The sequence below is a fragment of the Impatiens glandulifera genome, chromosome 2 (assembly GCF_907164915.1).
Source record: "Impatiens glandulifera chromosome 2, dImpGla2.1, whole genome shotgun sequence".
NCBI lineage: Eukaryota > Viridiplantae > Streptophyta > Magnoliopsida > Ericales > Balsaminaceae > Impatiens > Impatiens glandulifera.
Window position 1 is genome coordinate 18,381,303 of NC_061863.1, and position 22,290 is coordinate 18,403,592.

General features: G+C 33.2%; 2 protein-coding genes across 2 annotated transcripts; one reads left to right on the forward strand and one right to left on the reverse strand.

Moving 5' to 3' along the window:
• Positions 1-3,684: 3,684 nt before the first annotated feature.
• Positions 3,685-8,278, forward strand: LOC124926284. The gene is made up of 13 exons (XM_047466478.1): positions 3,685-3,805; positions 4,236-4,471; positions 4,539-4,718; positions 4,821-4,931; positions 5,021-5,362; positions 5,448-5,627; positions 5,768-6,055; positions 6,144-6,266; positions 6,563-6,760; positions 6,839-7,092; positions 7,191-7,395; positions 7,481-7,795; positions 7,877-8,278. Exons 2-13 carry the CDS (start codon positions 4,283-4,285, stop codon positions 8,168-8,170), a joined length of 2,679 nt encoding a protein of 892 aa, XP_047322434.1. The 5' UTR covers positions 3,685-3,805; positions 4,236-4,282; the 3' UTR covers positions 8,171-8,278.
• Positions 8,279-15,139: 6,861 nt separating this feature from the next.
• LOC124926134 (uncharacterized hydrolase YugF-like) lies at positions 15,140-21,893 on the reverse strand. Its single transcript, XM_047466309.1, has 4 exons — positions 21,225-21,893; positions 15,863-15,955; positions 15,712-15,779; positions 15,140-15,391 (listed from the first exon to the last, which is right to left on the reverse strand). The coding sequence occupies exons 1-4, from the start codon at positions 21,843-21,845 to the stop codon at positions 15,259-15,261; spliced, it is 915 nt and encodes a 304-aa protein (XP_047322265.1). The 5' UTR covers positions 21,846-21,893; the 3' UTR covers positions 15,140-15,258.
• Positions 21,894-22,290: the final 397 nt, after the last annotated feature.

The window sequence follows — 22,290 nt, forward strand, 5'->3', positions numbered from 1 at the left end:
ATATTATAGATTATTAGTCACGACATTATGCTATCGTCGTCGTTGATATTCTAAAGACTATTAGGGACGATGCTAGCATAATATTGTGTCTGATAATCTATAATATCATCCATGACACCGACAAATGTTGTGGCTGACATTATAAAGACTATCAGCCATGGCATTGTGCTATCGCCCTCCTTAATAGTCTTTTGAATACTAGTGACCTGCCAACAAATGTCGTCGCTGACATTCTTTGCCAAATAAGTTTCATGACCTGTTAAATAGCATGATCATCTCTCGCTTCTCCTTTAGGAATTTTAGATTTTCATTAGTGGTGAAAAGTGAAACTACTGATTTCCTTTCAACCAATAGCCAATCGGGCTCTTCTCAATGATCATCAATCTTTTCGGAGAAATCTTCATCTTAAATTTTCTTTTGACCAATAGAAAATCACAATTACACTCAATGTGTTGCTATTGAAGATGAAGATTTCCCAAAATAGCCTAATTGTCTATTGGTTAGAAGCACATTGGGTGAAGAAGACAAGGAGAAATCAAGTCATGTGGTCACTTCTGTGTCTTGATTTATTGACTTCAAGTCGTCCATCAATGTGGTTTATTTAATTACTTGATTATTATCGACATATAAAGTTCTTCCTTCATTGCTTGGATCACTACCATTTCGTTTGACCCTTCTTCTTCACTACATGTAGGAACTTAAAGAGTTTATAATGACTCTTCATAAGTCATCAATTTCGTTTTCGTGGCTATAAGAAATTTATCAAATGACATCAATTTATGTGCGAAATCAAATGAAGAAGATGCGCGAGGCATCTTTACAATAGGGATGTGCAGACATCTAAGTGGGGTTTAATGATTTAGAAGTCTTATTTTATATATTAACTTGTTTTTTCTTTGTTCTTTATGATTTAAAATCTAAAATTGTAACTTAGATGAAAAATAAAGTGATTTGTAAATTTTATGATAGGAAACAATCTAAATATATAACACTATTTACAATTGTCAACTAAATATTAATTTGTGTAAGTTACAATTTGATTATTAATAAAATTAAATCAACTCAAATTCAATTTGATTAGTATATAAAAAAAATTATATTATCAACGTTGGTTTTACCCTAAAATCGATTCTAATAAAGGGGAGATTTTGTCGAATCTAAACGTTTTTAGAAAAGAGTATTATTAGCATCGGCTTTAGGGTAAATCTGACGCTAATAATATAACATATTAGCATCGGCGTCAGGGTAAATACGACGCTAATAAAGAGGAGTTTCTGCCGAATTAAAACGTTTTTGGAGAAAAGTATTAGCGTTGACACACGATAATGATGTCGCTAATTATATAACATAAAACTTCTACACTTCTTCTTTTTTCTTCTGTCTTCTCCGCTCGCAATTCTCTCTCTCATTTTGCTCTCTTTCGCTCCTCAACACAGTTGCTGATCATCCGTCGTTCGTCTGCCGCTGCTCTACTCTCTCTCGCTCTGTTGTTCATTCTTCGTTCGCCCGTCCGTCGTTCGTCCGTCGCTACTCTCCTCTCTCTTGCTCCGTCGTTCATTCTCCGTTCGTCCGTCTTTCATTCTCTATTCGACCGCCGCTCCAGCTTTCGTAACCAACATACAAAAGTATTGCCTTTAAGATCAATAGTGAAAGGAGACCTTAAAAGTAGAAATGTATTTTCAAGTGTTTCTTCCTCACTAGACCTACCATACAAATTATCCTCTTGTTAATTTGAAATAGTCCGAAGGAATATGGATGAAAAATGAATAAAGAGAAAGTAAGTTAGATTTATTTTTTTTTATTGAAATTATTATATATATTAAATAAAATATAAGAAATGAAAATAAAAAATTAACATGATTATAACATTAAACTTAATTATCATTAAACTGATCTGATTGAACCAATTTCTAATAATATATATATATATATATATATATATATATATATATATATATATATATATATATATATATATATATATATATATATATATATATATATAATATGCTTAATTTGAATTGGATTGTTTTGCATAGTCGAGTGGTTAATTTGGATACAGCGGATTAAGTTTGTAACCCTAAAAGCACACTTAACTATTTAACCAGGCGAAGAACTTGTCTTCTGACGGACTCGAACTCAGAAACTTAGGATTAGTATTCACCTCTTAATTTGGATATATATGTGATAGTAAATAATACTTGGGTCGAATCGTGGGTTGATCTGTCCATAAACTTGAAAGGATTAAAAATAAAATAAAAAATGATATATATATATATATATATATATATATTTATATATATATATTTTAAACTTACAACTTAACCAAACAAGTACAAACATTTAACCAACTAAGTTGTTAAAACTTTATATTTTAAATTTAACACTAAATATGATGAAAATTAGACATTCTTAACCATATAAATTCATCTTTTTAACCAATTAATATATATATATATATATATATATATATATATATAATAATGCATCATCTCTTCTAGATTAACGACAATAAGAGGTGAATATCTCTAGCCTCCTTGAGAGATCCTAGGTTCGAGCCCGTTATGCGTCATGTTTCGCGCCTAATAAATAGTTAATTGTGTTTGCGGGTTATGTGTTAAACCCTTTTGTAACCACATCTTTTAAATATTAGCACCAAAAACTGAAATTATTTTTTTCCTTTTTTATAAAAAGTAACTTGACTCAATATATATATATATATATATATATATATATATATATATATATATATATATATATATATATATATATATATATATATATATATAAACAATTTTCATAATTTAAAAATTTTATAATATTTAATAAAAGTAAATATAAAAATAAAATAATAATTCAAGTACAATTTTTTAAAATTTAGAAACTAATATATAATGATCTTAGTTTTAGTTACTGTAGCCAAGATTTAATTGAAATATTATTAGTATTTTAGAGTTTCTCTAATCTATAGTTTTAGATTTTGTTTGGTTTTAGAAAAAAAAATATTTATAATATTACTATAATTTTAATAATTAAATTAATTTATTAATTAAAATAACAAAATATTATTTTAATAATTAAATTAATAAATTTATTAATTAAATTAATAAAATATTATTTTTTTTATAGGGAAATGATAGCGTGTTTGTGTTGTCTATGTCGTGTTAAAGTTAAAGTGTAACCAGCCTGCTATTAAAGACGTGACAAAATGAAATGATTAAAAGAGAATTTAAGAGTATAGATTATTTTTTTTTAAAAATCTCTAATTTATTAAATTTTCAATTCTTGTCAATTATTATCAATATTTTTTTTCTATCATTTTTGTAAATAATCGTACATTTTATCAAATATTAAAAAAAAAACTCTAATGTAAATTATTTTTTGAAATGCCTTGAAAATAATCAATAAATTATTGATTCCCTACAACCAATACAATATAGATATCTCTATAGGTATATAGGTGATCTAATTAGTTATCCCAATCATCTCCTCTCATCTCGTTATCTGTACAAGTATGTTTTATTCTATTATCTGCAAAAGTATATTTATATTCCATTTATATATAATGCCAATTTCACTTTTAATTTAAGCATGCCAATTTCACTTTTAATTTACGCATGCGCATGTTACTTTGATAGTTAAATATAAGTCAAATAATGCAATGCATGTATTACATGTGTTCGATTTTCAAACACATGTCCAACATGCTAATTAAATCATGTATTATTTAAAGAAGCAGCCTTCCTCTCATTTTCTCAACGGATAAGAAGAGCATAGCCGCCTTCCTCGTCGATTGGGATAATTGGTAAGAAATTTTTATTATAATTTTTGAAAATCATATTTTGGATCAATAATACAAGTTTAGTTGTTATAAAGATTTGAAAAATATGATACAATAAAGATGTTGAAATTGTGAACTATTTTTATTATTCTGAAAATGATTATGTAGTAGTTGATTTGATAATTATTTATTACATATGTCCGGTTAATAGTTTATGAGATATTATTAATGCAGTAGAGTTATATATTGAAAATTTATTATGTCACTAGTGCATGTGATTGAAATGAATTTGTTAAACTATTATAAAGAACATGTGATATTATTAATGCGGTTGTGAATATATTTATTTATTTATTTATGCATTAGAAGTCTTACGTTGTATTCACTTACTTTTTGTATTGATATTATGCCTACCTGAATAAAGTATTGATAATAGTAGTAAATATTATTGAAGGCGGCCGGAGAAAACTCAATTGAATTTGAAGTATTTAAGTTGGTGCGATGGAAGCGGAGACAATTTGGACGCTTAGATCCTCGTTGTTGATCTTTGTTGTAACACTGCTCGGAGTTGTTTCAATATTTTCCGATGGCTTGCCTCACCGGATTCTGCTTGATACGGATGTTGGCACTGACGATTTGTTTGCTCTCATATACCTACTGAAGTTTAACCGATCGGAGATCGAATTGCAGGTTAATTAATCATAAATAAAATAACAGTAAGTTAAGTAAGTAGTAACATTGATTGATTGTTTTGTAGGCTATAACTATTAACACAAATGCATGGACCGATGCCGGTCATGCTGTAAATCAAGTTTACGATATCCTTTACATGATGAACCGCGATGACATTGTTGTTGGAATGGGAGGTGAAGGAGGAATAGACGAAGATGGAACCATACAACCAAATGTTGGAGGATATCTTCCATTAATTGAACAGGTTAACTTTTTTTGTTTTGTATATAAACGACCATGCACCAACCAGTTAGTTAATAATATCATTATTTATTAATTATGAATGTTGAATTATATAATTCATCAGGGGATTGGCACTGCTGGTTATTGTAGATACAGACAAACAATTCATGCAGGTCGGGGAGGACGATTAGATGTTAATTCAAATTATGGTTTGAGGAAAAGTTTTCTTCCACAGGTATGTATCTATCTATCTATTATGTTATGTAATATGATCAAATGAAAAAAAGCCAAGCTGAAGTTTCTTGATGATTTATTGCTTATTAGGGGAGCAGGAGATATTCTCCTCTCAGACAACCTACTTCTCAACAAGTTATGATTGACACGATATCTTCCGGTCCTATTACTGTTATCACTATTGGAACACACACGAATTTAGCCATTTTTCTTATGACTAATCCTCATCTTAAGAAGAACATTCAACACATTTATGTCATGGGTGGTGGTGTGAGGTCTAAGAACCCAACAGATTGTTTTCGAAAAGAAAACACCACCGCATCTTCTTTCCAGCCTCAAGAATGTGGTGATCGTGGTAATCTGTTCACTGATTACACCAGCAACCCGTATGCAGAATTCAACATATTTGGAGATCCTTTTGCTGCATACCAGGTGTTGGATTAATTTCTCATTCTCAACAATACCTAATAATTAATTAATTTAACACATTCAACTGACTTTTGTTTTGCTATTTTAGGTAATCCATTCAGGAATTCCTGTGACATTGGTTCCTCTTGATGCAACAAACACCATTCCTATAACTAAGGAGTTTTTCGACGGATTTGAGAAGATGCAGTACTTTACATACGAGGCACAATACTGCTTCAAATCCATGAAAATTACTCGCGACACTTGGATTGATGACCAATTCAACATGGTATGTATGTATGTATGTACCATGTATATATATTATAGAGACAAAACATTGCAGCTGTCTGTTTTTTTTTTAGTGTTGTTCTCCATAGTTGCTGTTAAACAACGATTCATGTAAACATTTTTGCATTTATTTGCATGCAGACCTATTTTATGTGGGACTCATTCACTGCGGGTGTAGCTAGTAAAATCATGAGGAACACCTCGTATAATCCAACAGGGGTGAATACCTTTGCTGAAATGGAGTTCATGAATATAACCGTAGTTACATCAAACAAACCTTATGGAATATCTGATGGTTCAAATCCTCTCTTTGATGGCCGCAAGTCTCCAAAGTTTAACTTGACAGAAAATGGAGTTCATAGTGGTCACGTTCAAACCGGACTTCGTGACCCTTTTTGCATTGTCAAAAATGGGAAAGGTAGATGTCAGGTAAAATTAATTAGTTTTAATGTTGGCTAGCTAGTTTAACAATATTCCATTAGTTTTAATGTTGACAAAATTCTTATGTTCTACTCAGGATGGCTACACTAAGGAAATTAGTGGACCTGAGTCAGTGTCTGTTCGTGTTGCTACAAGAGCAAAACCAAATTTGGATCCCATTGACCCCCTAAACAGAGAATACTTTTGGGTCATCTTGGACGTCAGTTTATATTATTTTTAATTGGAAAGAACTTCATTACTAAACTCCATTATTGTCTCTTCATACGAATTTAGTTAAGTATTAAGATTGAGGAGCTTAAAAATTGTGTAAAAATGATTTTTTAACTTAACCAAGAAATAAAGGTAGAAATTACAAGAAAATTGAACTAGTCACAAGATAAGTAAGTAAGCAATCTATATGATAGTGTTATTTTTTCAGCATATAATTAGTTTATCTTGATAGTGTTATTTTTTCAGCATATAATTAGTTTATCTTGATGGTTTATTTGTTTCCAGGTTCTTAATAAAACCGAAAACACTGGGAGGTTCAATTTCACGAATCAGTTTCCTTACTACAAGGAAACTCTGTATACGCCTGATTTTAAAGGGAGAAAACTAGGTAAAAATGTGGTCTTTGACATGGATATGAGTGCTGGAGATTTCCTTGCTCTATTTTATCTCCTTAAACAACCTGTAGAGGTTATCAACCTTAAGGTAATTAGAATTCCATTTCTGTTTCATCTTTTGATGATATCTATTTTGTTTTTTAATACATTTTTTTTTTGTACCCAGGCTATACTTGTGTCTGCTACTGGCTGGGCAAATGCAGCAACCATAGATGTCATCTATGATTTACTACACATGATGGGTCGCGATGACATTCCTGTTGGTCTAGGAGATGTACTTCCAATGAACCAGTCTGACTCTATTTTCTCGGCTGTTGGTGATTGCAAGTACACTCAAGCTATCCCTAATGGTAATGGTGGATTCCTCGACTCAGACACCCTTTATGGGTTAGCTCGTGATTTACCACGAAGCCCACGAAGGTAAACTGTCCTTGTAAATTGCATTTAAAGGTTGTTTGGGTAAAAAAACGACAAAAGCATTTCACCATTATCATTTTTTCTTTTGGTTTTGGTTTCAGGTTTACTTCTGAGAACTCAGTAAAATATGGAGCTCCTCGGGATACTGATCATCCTGAACTTAGGCAGCCATTGGCCATGGAAGTGTGGGATTCTGTATCAAAAAATCTTGATTCAGGATCAAAAGTTACCATACTGACTAATGGTCCATTGACAAATCTGGCTAAGATAATCATTAATGACAAAAATGCAAACACACTTATTCAGGTACTCTAATTAATACAAGTTCATTTATATTAGTTTGATTGAAAAAATTATATAAAAAATATTGACGATTCTGGATGTGATGCAGGAGGTCTTTATAAATGGTGGACACATAAGAAGTGGTGATAATAAAAATACAGAAAATGGCAATATCTTTACAATTCCCACAAACAAATTTGCAGAATTCAACATGTTTCTTGATCCCATGGCTGCGAAAACAGTTTTCGAATCTGGTCTTAACATCACACTTATCCCATTGAGTGTCCAGCGTAAGCTAAGTGAATTCCCCGTGATTCTAGAAAGGCTTCGTATCAACAAGAAGACACCTGAAGCTTTTCTAGCTAAACGATTACTGTCTCTTCTATACAAGCTGCAACAAAAGAAACACAGATATCAACATGTGGTAAGTTGATATCTATTCATTGGTTAGTTACACTAGTTTGTATACAATAAATAATTGGCATTTGTTTATGTTCTTCTACAGGGCATGTTTTTAGGTGAAATATTAGGTGCAGTAGTAATGGCTGGCGACCGGTCTCAATTAAATTCAGAATTTATCGAGAAGTCTGTTGTAGTAGTGGCAATGGGATTAGAATCTGAAGATGGGCAGACAATTATTACTGATGCTAATATGGGAAAAATGGTTAGAATTTTGGAAAATGTGGATTCAATTGCATGCTATGATGATTTTGTGGCTCGGCTAGCCGACAGACAACAATCGGCAGTTGTTGGAAGTTTTGAAGAACAGAAACAAACTTGGAGCAAACCACCCAAGTGAACCTACAATCGGTTAGACAAAGTTTCAGCTTAGCAAATTTGTTGGAATTTTGTATGCTTATTTTAGTTTGTTATTCAGTGGATTATTATATTCTGTCTCATGAACTGTATTTTGAGGTCTTGCAATTATTATGAATGGGTCAGAACTATTTTGGGTATAATTTCATGTCTCTTTTATTTGATAGTGTAGACAGATTTTATTGTTCATCTTATTTCAAATAATCCACCACCAATACTAATTCTTTCAAACCAAATAATTCACTTATTTTCATTTCGATGGAAGATGTTGGAGGGAGGTCGAATGGGAATGGGACCGAGCCTCCTCGAATTATAGGCTTCTCCTCGTATTCAGATATTATCAACAACAAATGCCGAAACTGAAAGTTTTTGGCATAACCTTTGAATTGTTGGCAACCTCTTTTGAATTTCAATAATCCGCATCAAACGGAGAAGTCATTAAGACAACACTAATTATAGCTTAAAACCTTAAGACAACATTAAGTCATTAAAATCTTTGATGCGGTGAAAAACTCTTTATCCTATGCTGCCAATGATTGATGTGGTTGTCTTAGGTGGAATTTATAGCTTTGATTATATGAAGGGTCTATTTTACGAAAAATCATACATTGTAATTCGCAAGTGATCCATTATAATGAATGAAAAATAGAATGGTTTCTCTGATTGATCTGCCTGAGGATAACCATTCATTCACAAATTGTGTACTTTTTTAGAGATTTGTCTAATAACTAAAGTACCGTATGCATCAAATCTTAGCTGTTGGGTTATAAAATATATTTTATAGAAGAGAGCTTTTAATTAAGGTGCTGCATCTTCCTCTTCTTTTTTTCTAGTATTAGTATTAGTATTAGAAAATCTTATCAAGTTGGATGCTAATAACAATAAAAATAGGGCAGAACAACAATAATATGTACGACCATTTTCTTTTTTCTTTCATTTGTGTAACTATTATATGTGTAACAAACATTATTTCGGTCTTGTTTCATCGTCGTCATCTTCATCATGTATTATTAATTCAAGTCCTTCTAAGGCTAGAAGTTGACTATAACTTTTTTCTTATCCCCTTTGGCTTTCTTTCGCCATTATGTCCCTCTTCTTTAGGACAATTGTGTCTCCTAACTCCTAAGGGTACTATGTAAATACTCCACAAATGCCTTCTTTTCTTTTGCTAATATTCTCCTCCCTTCTTCTGGATCAACCTGAAATAGTTTTCCGTAACCATTTCAAAACCTCTAAAAACAGGAAAACAATAGTAACACAAACTTTAACATTAAGCTCAAAACTTCAACAAAGCTGTTTTTTCAATTTTAGTCCATACCCAATGGAAGGAAACACTTGTATATTTTGAATTCACGAATGATAAATAAATATAAGCAATAATTCATTTTTTTGTTTAAAATACCTTGGAGTGAGAAAGGCGGCGTCCACGGAGATTCATAGCGCACTGCGCTGATCAAACACCTTCCTCTTCTTCATAAGCCACTCCATCCATGCTTGAGATGCCTGTCCAAGACAATTTGGCAAATCATCACTTTTTTTTAAACCATTTTAGTGGAAGTCCTTCATTTTATCAGAAATAAATGTACATAGTGATTAGGGCTCTTCAGAAATTTCCCAAACAAACAATTTCATGATACTAGCTAAGGATATGTAAAAATGTCACACCTTCATTGGGTTTACTCGATTAGTAATATCATATTGCTTTCTTTCTTCTACATCCATAAGTAATTCATAAGCGGCTTGGATCTTGATGAATCTAGCTTCAGCAGTTTCTCCTTCTTCAAGAGTACCTCTACCATCATAGACTATATATAACACAGACTCAAAGAATTAGTCCAAACAAGCCTAATAGACAAGTTGCAAAGTTTTGAAGGTTGTTAAGTAAATAGAAAAAAAAAACATCTTGAAAAAGAAATACATAACCAAATCTACATTCTCTCAACATTCATACCTTCATCACTTTCTGACAACTAATATATTACAGTTTTCTTTTGACTGATTTTTTTTTATTTAAGGGTGCTTTTAGTGATAATAGAACATGAGACCTCACTCTCTTATTTCAAGATTATAACCACTTCAACTACAAATGGATGAGTCACATTAGAGTTAAGGATCATTCGTCTTAAATCATTATTCGGTCTCCTTAACATCTCTCATCATCAAATACATATTTATTGATAATCAATTGGTTAATATTATCAACAAAGGACTTGAGTCAAATTATTTTATCTTGTTACATAGCAACTCATGATGTGTACCACTCTGTTTGAAGAAGCTATTAAAGACTAAAATATCATCAATGTAAGGATAAGAGTCAAGATCATTCACTATCTCTTAAAAGTTTTGGGTTTTCTAAAAAATTCTTAGTTTCATCTATACAAAAAATAAAAAAAGTCATCATTAAATGTTACTTGTAACCTTTCATTTACTATTTTATTCACTATAAATACTAGTACATGTAAATGTTAATATAAATTCAATAAAAATATAACTCCTGGTTTATATTTCTTTAATTGTAGTCAGAGAGAATTTTTTAAAGAGAATATATATATATATAATGATGCTTAATTTTTAGAGTGTTCAGATTACCGGGTTGAGAGTTGTAGTTAATTTGGATATATATATGTGAGAGTAAATGATACTTGGGTCGGATTGTGGGTTGACCCGCCCATAAACTTAAAACGGTTAAAAATAAAATTAAAAATACTATAGGTATGGTTTGAACTTACAACCTAATAAAAACAAATAAAATTCTTTAACCAATTAGGCTAATAACACTTTATATTTTAAATTTAACACCAAATTTAATGAACGCAGGACATTTTAACAATATAAGTTTAAGTTTTTAACTAACTAATCTCTCTCTATATATAATGATGCTTAATTTTTTAAAGTGTCCGGATTTCCGGGTTGAGAGCTGTAGTTAATTTAGATATATATGTGAGAGTGGATGGATATTTTGGTCGGATTGTGGGTTGACCCGTCCATAAACTTAAAACGGTTAAACATAAAATTAAAAATGCTATAGATATGGTTCGAACTTGCAACCTAACAAAAACAAATAAAATCATTTAACCAACTAGGCTAATAAGGGATGCTTGGTACATGGTTTTTGTACTAAAAAGGGAATTAAATGAAGTATTTGGTTGATGGGTTTCATTCTAGAATATTAATTTGATTCCCGGATAATCAGAAATCTGATTCCCGTATACTCGGGAATCATTCATTCTTCTCTAAATTGGGAGGAATGAATCTCATTCCCTTGTAAATACATTTTCTCTCCCATGATGTCTACTCTCCCACGTTCTCTTTCATTATTATAATTATAATATTATATGTTTTTTTCCTTTATAATTATATTAGACGTTCTTTTATAATTAAAATAATAATAAAATTTTTAATTTATTTATTGAAATAAATTATTTTAATTATTTTAATAATATCATAAATTATTTAAAATAAAATAAAAATTTTATAGTAATTATAATAACTAAAAATAATAAAATAATTTTTATATAATTAATTTATATATTATATATTAATAATAAAATTATAATTAATTAAATAAATATAAAAACATAAAAATAAAATAACAATTTTATATAAAATAAATATTTGAAAATATTAGAAAAGTTAAATATGATATATTTTAATAAAAAAAATGTTATTAAAAATATTATGCAATGTTATAGTATATATTATTAAGTAAAATATTATATTTAATTTGATTAATTATTAATATATATTATTTTAAAGACTCTATTTTGTAGATAATTTTTATTTATAAATAAATAAATTGAATATTTTTTTATATGTATTTTTAAATATATATATATATATATAATTAATATAATAAAATATTAGATGTTTATATTTTATTAAATTAGAACCCTCTTTAATATTTTATATATTTTAAATAATTATAATATAAAAATAATAATATTTTATATTTTTAATTAAATAAAATATAATAATAAAAAAATAAAAATAAAAATATTAATTTAATTTTAATTATAAAATAATATTAATAATTTCTCTCTAATAAATCTAAACATCATAAATGGAATGAAAATATCCAAACGTTATCAATGAGATTGAAAATGATTAATACTCGTAATCAAATACTACACTTCTATCAATCATACTCATTCTCATTCCACACATCTATCAATCTCATTCCTATTCCGATTCCCTTATTTGAACCAAGTGCCCCCTTTATATTTTAAATTCAATACCAAATTTAATGAACGCGGGATATTTTAACAATATAAGTTTAAATTTTTAACTAACTAATCTATCTACATATAATGATGCTTAATTTTTAAAGTGTCTGGATTGCCGGGTCGAGAGCTGTGGTTAATTTGGATATATATGTGAGAGTAGATGGATTCTTGGGTCGGATTGTGGGTTGACCCGTCCATAAACTTAAAACGGTTAAAAATAAAATTAAAAATGCTATAGGTATGGTTCGAACTTGCAACCTAACAAAAACAAGTAAAACCCTTTAACCAACTAGGCTAATAACAATTTATATTTTAAATTCAACACCAAATTTGATGAACGCGGAACATTTTAATAATATAAGTTCAACTTTTTAACTAACTAATATATATATATAATAATGCTTAATTTTTAAAGTGTCCGGATTGTCAGGTCGAGAGTTGTGGTTAATTTGGATATATATGTGAGAGTAAATGGATAGTTGGGTCGAATTGTCGGTTGACTCGCACATAAACTTAAAACGGTTAAAAATAAAATTGAAAATGCTATAATATTTTTATCTTAATATTTTTTTCACGGTTTTTTATATTATTACTCGTGCAAATGTACGTGATACATGCTAGTTATTAGGGGTGGTCAAAAAATCCGATCCGTTGATTCGACCGATCCGATCCGATATTTTTACCGGATTTCCGGTTCGGATACGGATCGGACAAAAAAAATTCGGATATCCGAAGCCGATCCGATGATTTTTAAAATTTATTAAATAAATAAACCCAAACAAAGATATTATTAAATAAATACAAACCCAACCAAAAATCTCTTTCTTCCTATATTTTCCTTCCCGTTTTTCTTTACAAACCCAAATAAAACTTTTATTAAACAATTACAAACCAAACAAAAATCTATCTCTTTCTTTCTTCTCTTTACAAACCCAAACAAAAATACAAATTTTTTCTCTTATGTTTTCTCCCATTTTCCTTTACAAACCCACAGACCCAAACAAAAATATGTCTCTTCCATTTGTTTTTTCTTCACATTTCCCTTTAGATCTATTTGTGAATTTGTTCTCAAATCGTCATTATTCATAACTGAGATCCTTAATAGAACAGTTTCAAATTTCTAGCATATGAAAAAAAATTAAAAATATAAAAAAATTAGATCAGCGGGTATTCGGCTGGCCGATCCGATCCGATCCGGTATTTTCGGATCGGATAGTGGTCGGATACCGGATCAAATACGGATCGCATTTTTTGAAAAAAAATATAGGCGGATATCCGATCCGAAATACCGGATCGGATCCGATCCGTAGATTTGTCCAACCCTACTAGTTATAATAACTTTCTAAGTCACTTCCTACACAAAAAAATATATAGAGAAAATAATAGGACGAAATTGGCTATCCGAATTACCATATCTAGGCTTGGTTGGATATGGGTTATTAAAATAACTTAAAACTCGCACTCCACTCCTACTATTAAATCACTAAATTTATTAACTAAAATATTTTTTATTTTAAATTATTATTTTTTATTTTATAATTATATATTAGTACATAATTTAAATGTTTTTACTAAACAAAAATTTCATCAACTAAAAATCATTCAAATATTTTTTTTTTCAAATGAAAGGTTATTTAAAATGATAGTCCAATTCATGTTTCCCTGCACTGTGCCTGTTCTGAAAAGTTGTATCACTGGAGTAATGTTTATATCTTCCTCCTATTTGAAAATATCTCTAAAATAACTATTAACTTCAGTCTGAACATCACTATACTACTTTTCAATCCAACCATACAGGTTCCAATTGGAGCTTTGTATTAGCTAGGATATCTGATTAAAATAACGTCTTTGCATTGTTGAAGCATGGAAGAATCTAGTACTTTTCTTTTCTCTTTCTCGAAACTTATTGATTTCCTCTTTTTGACAACAGTTACCTTTGCTTAAATTCAATTCCTTGAAACTTTTTTATTTTCAATTTCAATACTAAATTTCTTTTAATAGTTTCCCAGCCACAACAAAGAGATTGTCTTTGCCTTGGATTTTGTATAAGGATACACCAAATCTCTTCTTCCGCCCAAAAGTTTTTAAAGTCGAATCTCCTTTTTCTTTTCAAGAAGATTGGATTAGTATACAAAATAATTGGACTATGGTCTCAAATCAAGTTTTTAAAGTCGAATCTCCTTTTTCTTTTCAAGGAGATTGAATTAGTATCCAAGATAATTGCACTTGGGTTGCATGCTCTAACCTACTTTTCCTGTTCCCCTCCATGTGAGGAGAACAAGAAATAATCGGGAACAAAGGATTTTATCCCGATTATTGGACTATGATAGATGTTAAACAAATTTTGTTGATTTATGACCTCGCCGGTTGTATCCTATTTTGTTCCTTCCAATGTTTTTACTTGAATTTTCTGGTTTTCATTCTATTATGTACCTTCTAATGTTTCTACTTGAATTTTTCTTAGTGTCATAACAAACATATATTAATTTGGAAAAAACATGCTATGCATAAATAAGTCATTTTTGTAGGAGAATGTGTTAATCTGAAATAAAATATTTTTAGTTACATTCATTATTATTTGTAAGAATTGTCAAACGTAAAAAAAGTGAAAAAATATTATTGAATTAGATAAAATTGGTTTTGATAAAAGAAAATAAATTTTCCCTATGTTACATACAATTTTGTTTATAACTTTTTTTTTGTTTTTCCAAATTGCACATAATGAAAAATAGATCCAAAAAGATTTTGTTTTCAAATGGTTGTCTTTTAAGGTTAATCAGAAACAAAGCAGACCCACAAAGACAAAGAATTTATGATGGGTCCTTTAGAGTGAGTAGACTAGTGATGATTACTTTGATGAAGATAAAGATTGATAAAGGAAACGCTTCATATGTTTGAACATCTCCTTTGATCTCTCCACGTTGATTGCATGCCCTGCATTTTTTATTACCACCATCTCTGCAATATTCTCTCCCAAATGCCTACAAACAAAGAAAATCAAAAGGGAACTTTAATTAATCGAAATGGTCTCAATCACATTGATTCAGGAATTTGAGATGTCATGTTCTCATGTTCTATGTTATGATCATTTTTCTTTTGGTAAAGCATGGATTTAGTCCTTCTTAGATGTTTTGGTCGCTGTCCCTCATAGTCATGACCCCCTTTTAATATGAAATTTTTGGTCTACAAGATAAGATCCATTGTCACTTGAGAGCTAGCTTATACTTTTATAGCCAAAAAAAAATGAAATGGGAGAATTTGAAAATGCGAGGTTATTGAGAACTACTAAGTTAGTTATTACCTTATCAATCTGTGGCCCAATTCAAGTGGGAATATATTATCCTTCTCTCCCCATATGATGAATGTTGGCTGTCAAGATAATGGACAATTGAAGAAAGAAGAGGCATTAATATTATTATGGTGAGAACAATTTCAAAGAAGAAGGAAATCACCTGATTAATTTTAGGAAGGTCAGCCAATTTTCTGTCTTTATGTAACGCCTCAATCAATTCTTTTCTCTCTTGATAGTACTCTGTACACATTACCTGCTCATTGCTCAAACAACATCATCATCAAAAGACAATTATGTGCCAGGGAATTTTGACTGTTTTTTCACAAATTTTGGAAATATGTCTCAATCTGAACTAGAAATCATCAAATTGTAGTTATACTATGAGCTTGTTTAATGTAGGTTATTTTTCTTTTCCTTTTTGTAAAACAAGTGCAATAGTTTTATATATCAAGGAGTGATTTACGCAGCACTTATAGCCTGGAGGAATGAACCTTGGTCACACCAACCACAAAGGAAATGGGTTGGTTGGACAAAACCCTTTGGGACAAAATACGAAAGAACAAACAGGCCGGGAAGACGTACTCTTCAAAGGAAGAATTTATATTTACATGAATTTTTGAGCTTCGAAAGTTGTTTCCATTTTTCAAATCCCGGGGAGGATGAAATATGAGCAAACAAAATGGAATTAACCGATTGTGTAGATTATAATTTTGTGATTTTGTTGTTTTGAAACCTAGTCCACCCTAATTCTTCTGCATGCAAACTTTTTCTCAAGTATTACAATAAATAGGATGCCCGGTATGACAACATTTTAGCTGATTGTGAAAGAGTTTTCGTCACCATGAACTTCCATTGATCCACTATGCGTTTGTTTGACACAAAAGAAGACCTGGATATTTTCCCATAACCGAGCCTTTATGAATGTTGAATGTTGAGGATGTCACAGGAAGTTCCGGAAATAGAAGTTGAAACTCCTTTTGAGAAGAAAATGTGACTTTTATCCTGATTGTTTGGCTGAACCAATAAGGAGCCAAAATCTTTTAGGATTTTTCCAAAGGATATACAAGTGTCGTATGAGAATCTAGAGTTTGCTGTTTCCATAATAATGAAGAATAAGAAGGGGGATAAATGACCCCTTTATAGAAGTCCTCTTGTAGGAAATAGCTCATTATAGGATGCTCCATTTACCATAATTGAAATTGTTGAAGTGAGACACAAGCCATAATAAGATCAACAACTCTAATAAAAGAACTAAATTTGGAAGGATTAATCTTTGGATGGATCAGAAAATGTTGAGGGGGTGAAGAAATGAGGGTAAAACTCATGGAAATGTTCCACCATGCCCCCACTATGTATAAAGTCTTTGACCATTTGGACAGTCGAGGAAATGTGAAATTTTATCATTGCCCTTCAACGGATAGGAAGAAAAATATTAGGGGAGCATCACCAAATTGTAACCATTTATCGCAATATTTGCCATCACTTGAAAGCATACATTTTGTAGCTATTCAATTAATAAGAGGCATTGGGAGTCCTCATAATTCAAGTGTGATGCGGTGCGAGTCGAAGAGGCGTTTATGCGAAAGTTGCAGCATCCGAAAATATCTCGCAAGTGTCAGATTTCGACGATTGCCTAGTGTTTTTCGGGCGGAAACGTTTAGGGGCTCAAAATCGCATTTTTATTAGTTTCGGGTGTTTTTTTGCAATTTATTAAAAGTTGTTTATTTCTTTTGCAAGCTAGGGTTTGAGTATTTAAAAGAATCTTAAAACACTTTGTTAGGGGAAGATTATTAATCAGAAAACGAGGTTTCCTCAATATCTATCGACTTTCGGTGTTCGTAAGAATCAACGAATCTTGATAAAGATTCATCCTAGCCACGCACGCTGCATCAGTTGGTATCAGTTTCCAGTCGACCCTGAGGTATGCCGCCCCGAAGACAGCCGCGCAACCCTACCCCTGGTGCTGATGATGGTGACCTTGCTGAGTTGCGACGTGAAAACGCTGAGTTTCGCCGTGATAACGACGATTTGAGGCGGCAGGTTGAATGGTTGACGCAACGGATGGATGCATCTATGCACATGCACCACCCTGAAGATGATGTTACGATGACAGATGAAAACCCTCTCGGTGGTCTTCGGAATCGATCCCCTGAACGCCCCAATCATCGCTGGGAGCAGGCTTTCAGGGTGGACATCCCTAAGTTCGATGGTAGTCTATCACCGGAAGAGTTTATTGATTGGCTTTCTCAGGTTGAAGAGATTCTGGATTTCAAGGAAGTTCCTGCAGATCGTCGTGTACCCCTTGTTACGATCCGCTTACATGGTCGTGCACAAGCATGGTGGCAGCAGTTGAAACAGACACGTGTTCGTCATGGTAAGGCAAAGCTCACGAATTGGGACAAATTCAGGAAGCATATTAGGGCTGCGTTTCTACCATATAATTACGAACGTAACATGTACCAGCGGTTCCAGAATCTTCGTCAGGGTTCTCGTTCCGTGGATGACTATTCCACTGAGTTTTACACCTTTGTGGCTCGTGTTGACCTGTCTGAGTCCCCTCTCCAGTTGGTTTCTCGCTATATTGGTGGCCTTCGCCTCCAGTTGCAGGATATTTTGAATATGTTTGACCCCTTGACTGTTTCTGAGGCACATCAGCGTGCTTCACAGGCTGAGAAACAGCTAGCCAGGCGCGGTTCAGGTAGCTTTGGAAAACAAGTTGTCCCCACTAGTGGCATTGGTTCTTCTTCCCAGCCGGCCCATCCCACCCCAGCCCCCCCTCGCAGCACTACAGCCCCCCCGCAGGGACGTCCCGGTGGCTTGCGTTGTTTCAATTGTGGTGAAGTTAGCCATCGCCAAGCAGAGTGTCGCAACCCAAAGTCCACCAATCGTGGTCTTTTTACTGAGGTGGATGATCCTGACTCTGCTCTTCCTTCAGATTCAGCCCCAGTGTATGATGTTTATGATGATGAGGCAGCGGAGGAGTATGTTTCTGGTGATGTTGGCCCCCTTTTGGTGATTCGTCGATCATGTTTAACCCCTCGTGCTCCTGACAACGAGTGGTTACGCAATAATCTGTTCCATTCCACTTGTACCATCGGTGGCAAAGTTTGCACCTTCATCATTGATGCTGGGAGTTGTGAGAATGTGATTTCTGAGGTTGCAGTTTCGAAGCTGGGTCTGTCCACTGAACCTCACCCCAAGCCTTATCGACTGTCCTGGCTGAGTCAAGGTACGGATGTTACAGTTTCCAAGCGCGTACTTGTTAATTTTTCCATTGGTTCCCATTATCGTGATGCTGTATATTGTGATGTGGTTCCTATGGATGCTTGTCACCTTTTACTTGGTCGCCCTTGGCAGTTTGATCATTCTGTTATACATGATGGGCGTGCTAATACCTACACGTTCTTATTTCATGGTACCAAGATTGTGTTGATGCCAAATCAGCCCAAGAAGGGTGCTGCCCCCACTCATCATGCGTCCCCCCCTACCACATTGTTGTCTCGGGGTCCTTTTCAGACCGCCATGGTCGAATCGGGCATGGTGTTTGCTCTATTTTGTTCGCTGATTACCTGTGGTGCTAGTTCTGAGGTGCCTATTCCAGTGCAGCCGCTGTTACAGGAGTTTGCAGATGTTTTTCCTGAGAATCTGCCTTGTGCCTTGCCTCCTTTGCGTGATATCCAGCATCACATTGACTTAGTTCCAGGTGCTGCCCTACCCAACCGTCCTCATTACCGCATGAGTCCCAAAGAACATGAAGAGTTGCGTAGACAGGTGGAGGACTTGCTGGCTATGGGACACATTCGAGAAAGCCTTAGTCCCTGTGCTGTCCCGGCCCTTCTTACCCCAAAAAAGGCTTGGGATCTGAAGCTGCCTCAGGCCGAGTTTGCTCACAATCATGTTGTTAATCGCTCCACTGGTTTCAGTCCTTTCCATGTGATTTACGGGCTGTCTCCGCGTGCTCCTCTTGATTTGTTAGCGCTGCCTAGCAAGGTGCGTCCTCATTCCACTGCTGCGGATTTTGTTGGTCAGTTGGCTCAGGTTCATTAGACCACTCATGACCGCTTGGTTGCTGCTACTGCCAAGTACAAGGAGAAGGCTGATTCGAGAAGGCGTGCTGTTGATTTTGAAGTTGGTGACTTTGTGTGGGCTATTCTGACTAAGGATCGTTTTCCAACTCATGAATATAGCAAGCTTGCTGCTAAGAAGATTGGTCCTGTTGAGATTGTGGAGAAGATCAACCCCAATGCTTATCGTTTACGCCTTCCCAGCCATGTGCGTACCTCTGATGTGTTCAATGTGAAGCATCTTGTTCCTTTTGTGGGTGAGTCTTCTTCTGATGAGGATGATGCGGTTCCAGATTCGAGGACGAATCTTTTTCTACCCTGGGGGGAATGATGCGGTGCGAGTCGAAGAGGCGTTTATGCGAAAGTTGCAGCATCCGAAAATATCTCGCAAGTGTCAGATTTCGACGATTGCCTAGTGTTTTTCGGGCGGAAACGTTTAGGGGCTCAAAATCGCATTTTTATTAGTTTCGGGTGTTTTTTTGCAATTTATTAAAAGTTGTTTATTTCTTTTGCAAGCTAGGGTTTGAGTATTTAAAAGAATCTTAAAACACTTTGTTAGGGGAAGATTATTAATCAGAAAACGAGGTTTCCTCAATATCTATCGACTTTCGGTGTTCGTAAGAATCAACGAATCTTGATAAAGATTCATCCTAGCCACGCACGCTGCATCAAAGTGGCCGATTGTGTTTTGGAATATTTATAATTTATGTTAGAGTTGTTTAAGCTTAAACTCTAGATTCACAAGAACATTTTTTGCTCCAATATGAGAGTTTAGTTAGATAGTCACCTAATTTGACTTGAAGAATTGTGTGAAAAAGCCTATGAGCAATCAAAATACTTTTGTGATAATATTCTGACACATTAATTGTAGTGTTCAAAACTCTCCAATTTCGTAGAACCTCGAAGTGTTGACTCACAAGAATGATTGGAGAATGACCAGAGCATTTGGTGGGAGGAATATTAACCAATGCTTTTGGTAATAGCCCAATCAAGCTTGATCTTAACGAAGGATGACACGTCATGTCAATTACTTCGTCTATTTGCCTCCGTTTAAAGCCAAATTCAAGCATTAATTTGGTGATGAAAAATGAATTTGAAAAGTTTGTAGTCCCTTTTGTTCGATTACCACCAGTTTTATTAGTCGCCAATAAGAAACGTAGGGATTAAAATCACCTCACCAATTTCATTAATCTTCTCCCTTAAAGAAGATCTATTTTATGTTGATTAGTTGAGATTATTTCAAATAATTCACCTTCCAATTAATAATACACCTATTAATTGCTTCATTACAATTATCAAATCAACTAAAAATTATCAATCATGGCCACCAACCCTATAGGCCATCTAAAAAGATATTTGGATAAAATTATCTAAATATCTAAACTTAAATTATTTTAATTAATTTTAACTTTAATATTATATATCTCTAATAACAGTACTTATTCACAAAAGACTTACATCGAGGAAGTCATTGATAAGGCAATTGGGTAGTTTGGGCGGCTGAGAAAAAGTAAGCTTCAAAAGTTCCCTCATTTTTGCCGGCGTTTGCGGCAGAAGAATCGTAATCGCTTCCTCAACGCTACTCACCTTAAACATACCATCTTCCATATCCTTTTCCTCCAAACAAATCCCCGACGCAGCAATCACCAATCGCTCCACTGCCGCCGGAAACTGCGCCGCCATCGAATACCCAACAAATCCGCCGTAACTGAGACCCACAATCATCATCTTATTGACCCCGTAAGATTCCATCGCTCTCATGATGCATTGGGCCTGAAACACCTCCGATCGCTCCGGTCGGGTCGTGTATGAATCGCCGAAGAAGAGGAGTTGAGGGACGTAGAGGTTGAATCGGGTGGTTAAAGGACCGATGAATTCGTTGAAATGCCATGTTGCATTGGCTCCGATTCCGTGAATTAAGAGAAGATTGGGTTTATTGGGTTTGATTAACTTTGGTATCCAACAGTGCATCACAGTGCCGTCTCCGAGATCGGTGACGGAGGATTTCAGGCCGGAGTAGCCGAAGGAGAATCTGTACAACTTGTCCTGAAACGACATGAAGCTAAAGCACTTCGCCATCTGTTAGAGAGAAGAGAGAGAGAGTGATTGAAGTGAGAATTGACTCATAGCATTTAGATAGAGACTATATCTTTGACTCCAAAGTTTGTCACTATAAATTATCATGACAGGTGGTAGTTGGTTGTATTATTACAGCTATAAATGAAGACATACCAAATTTATACATATAAAATTATCAACCCATCAATTTTATAACCAAATACATCGAACAAAATATAGAAAAAAAGTCAACAAAAAATGCAATATATACATATATATTTAAACTAGTATTCATTTATAAACTATGAGTTTACAAAAAATCATTTGTTTATTAATAATATATATGGATAAAATTCTGGCTGAAGAAGATTTTATATAAGAAAGCTCAAACAAACTGGTCACCAACAAATACCAACTGCACCTCAAAGATGCTAGAAGTTTTGAGGTTAGAGGCCACGAGAAGACT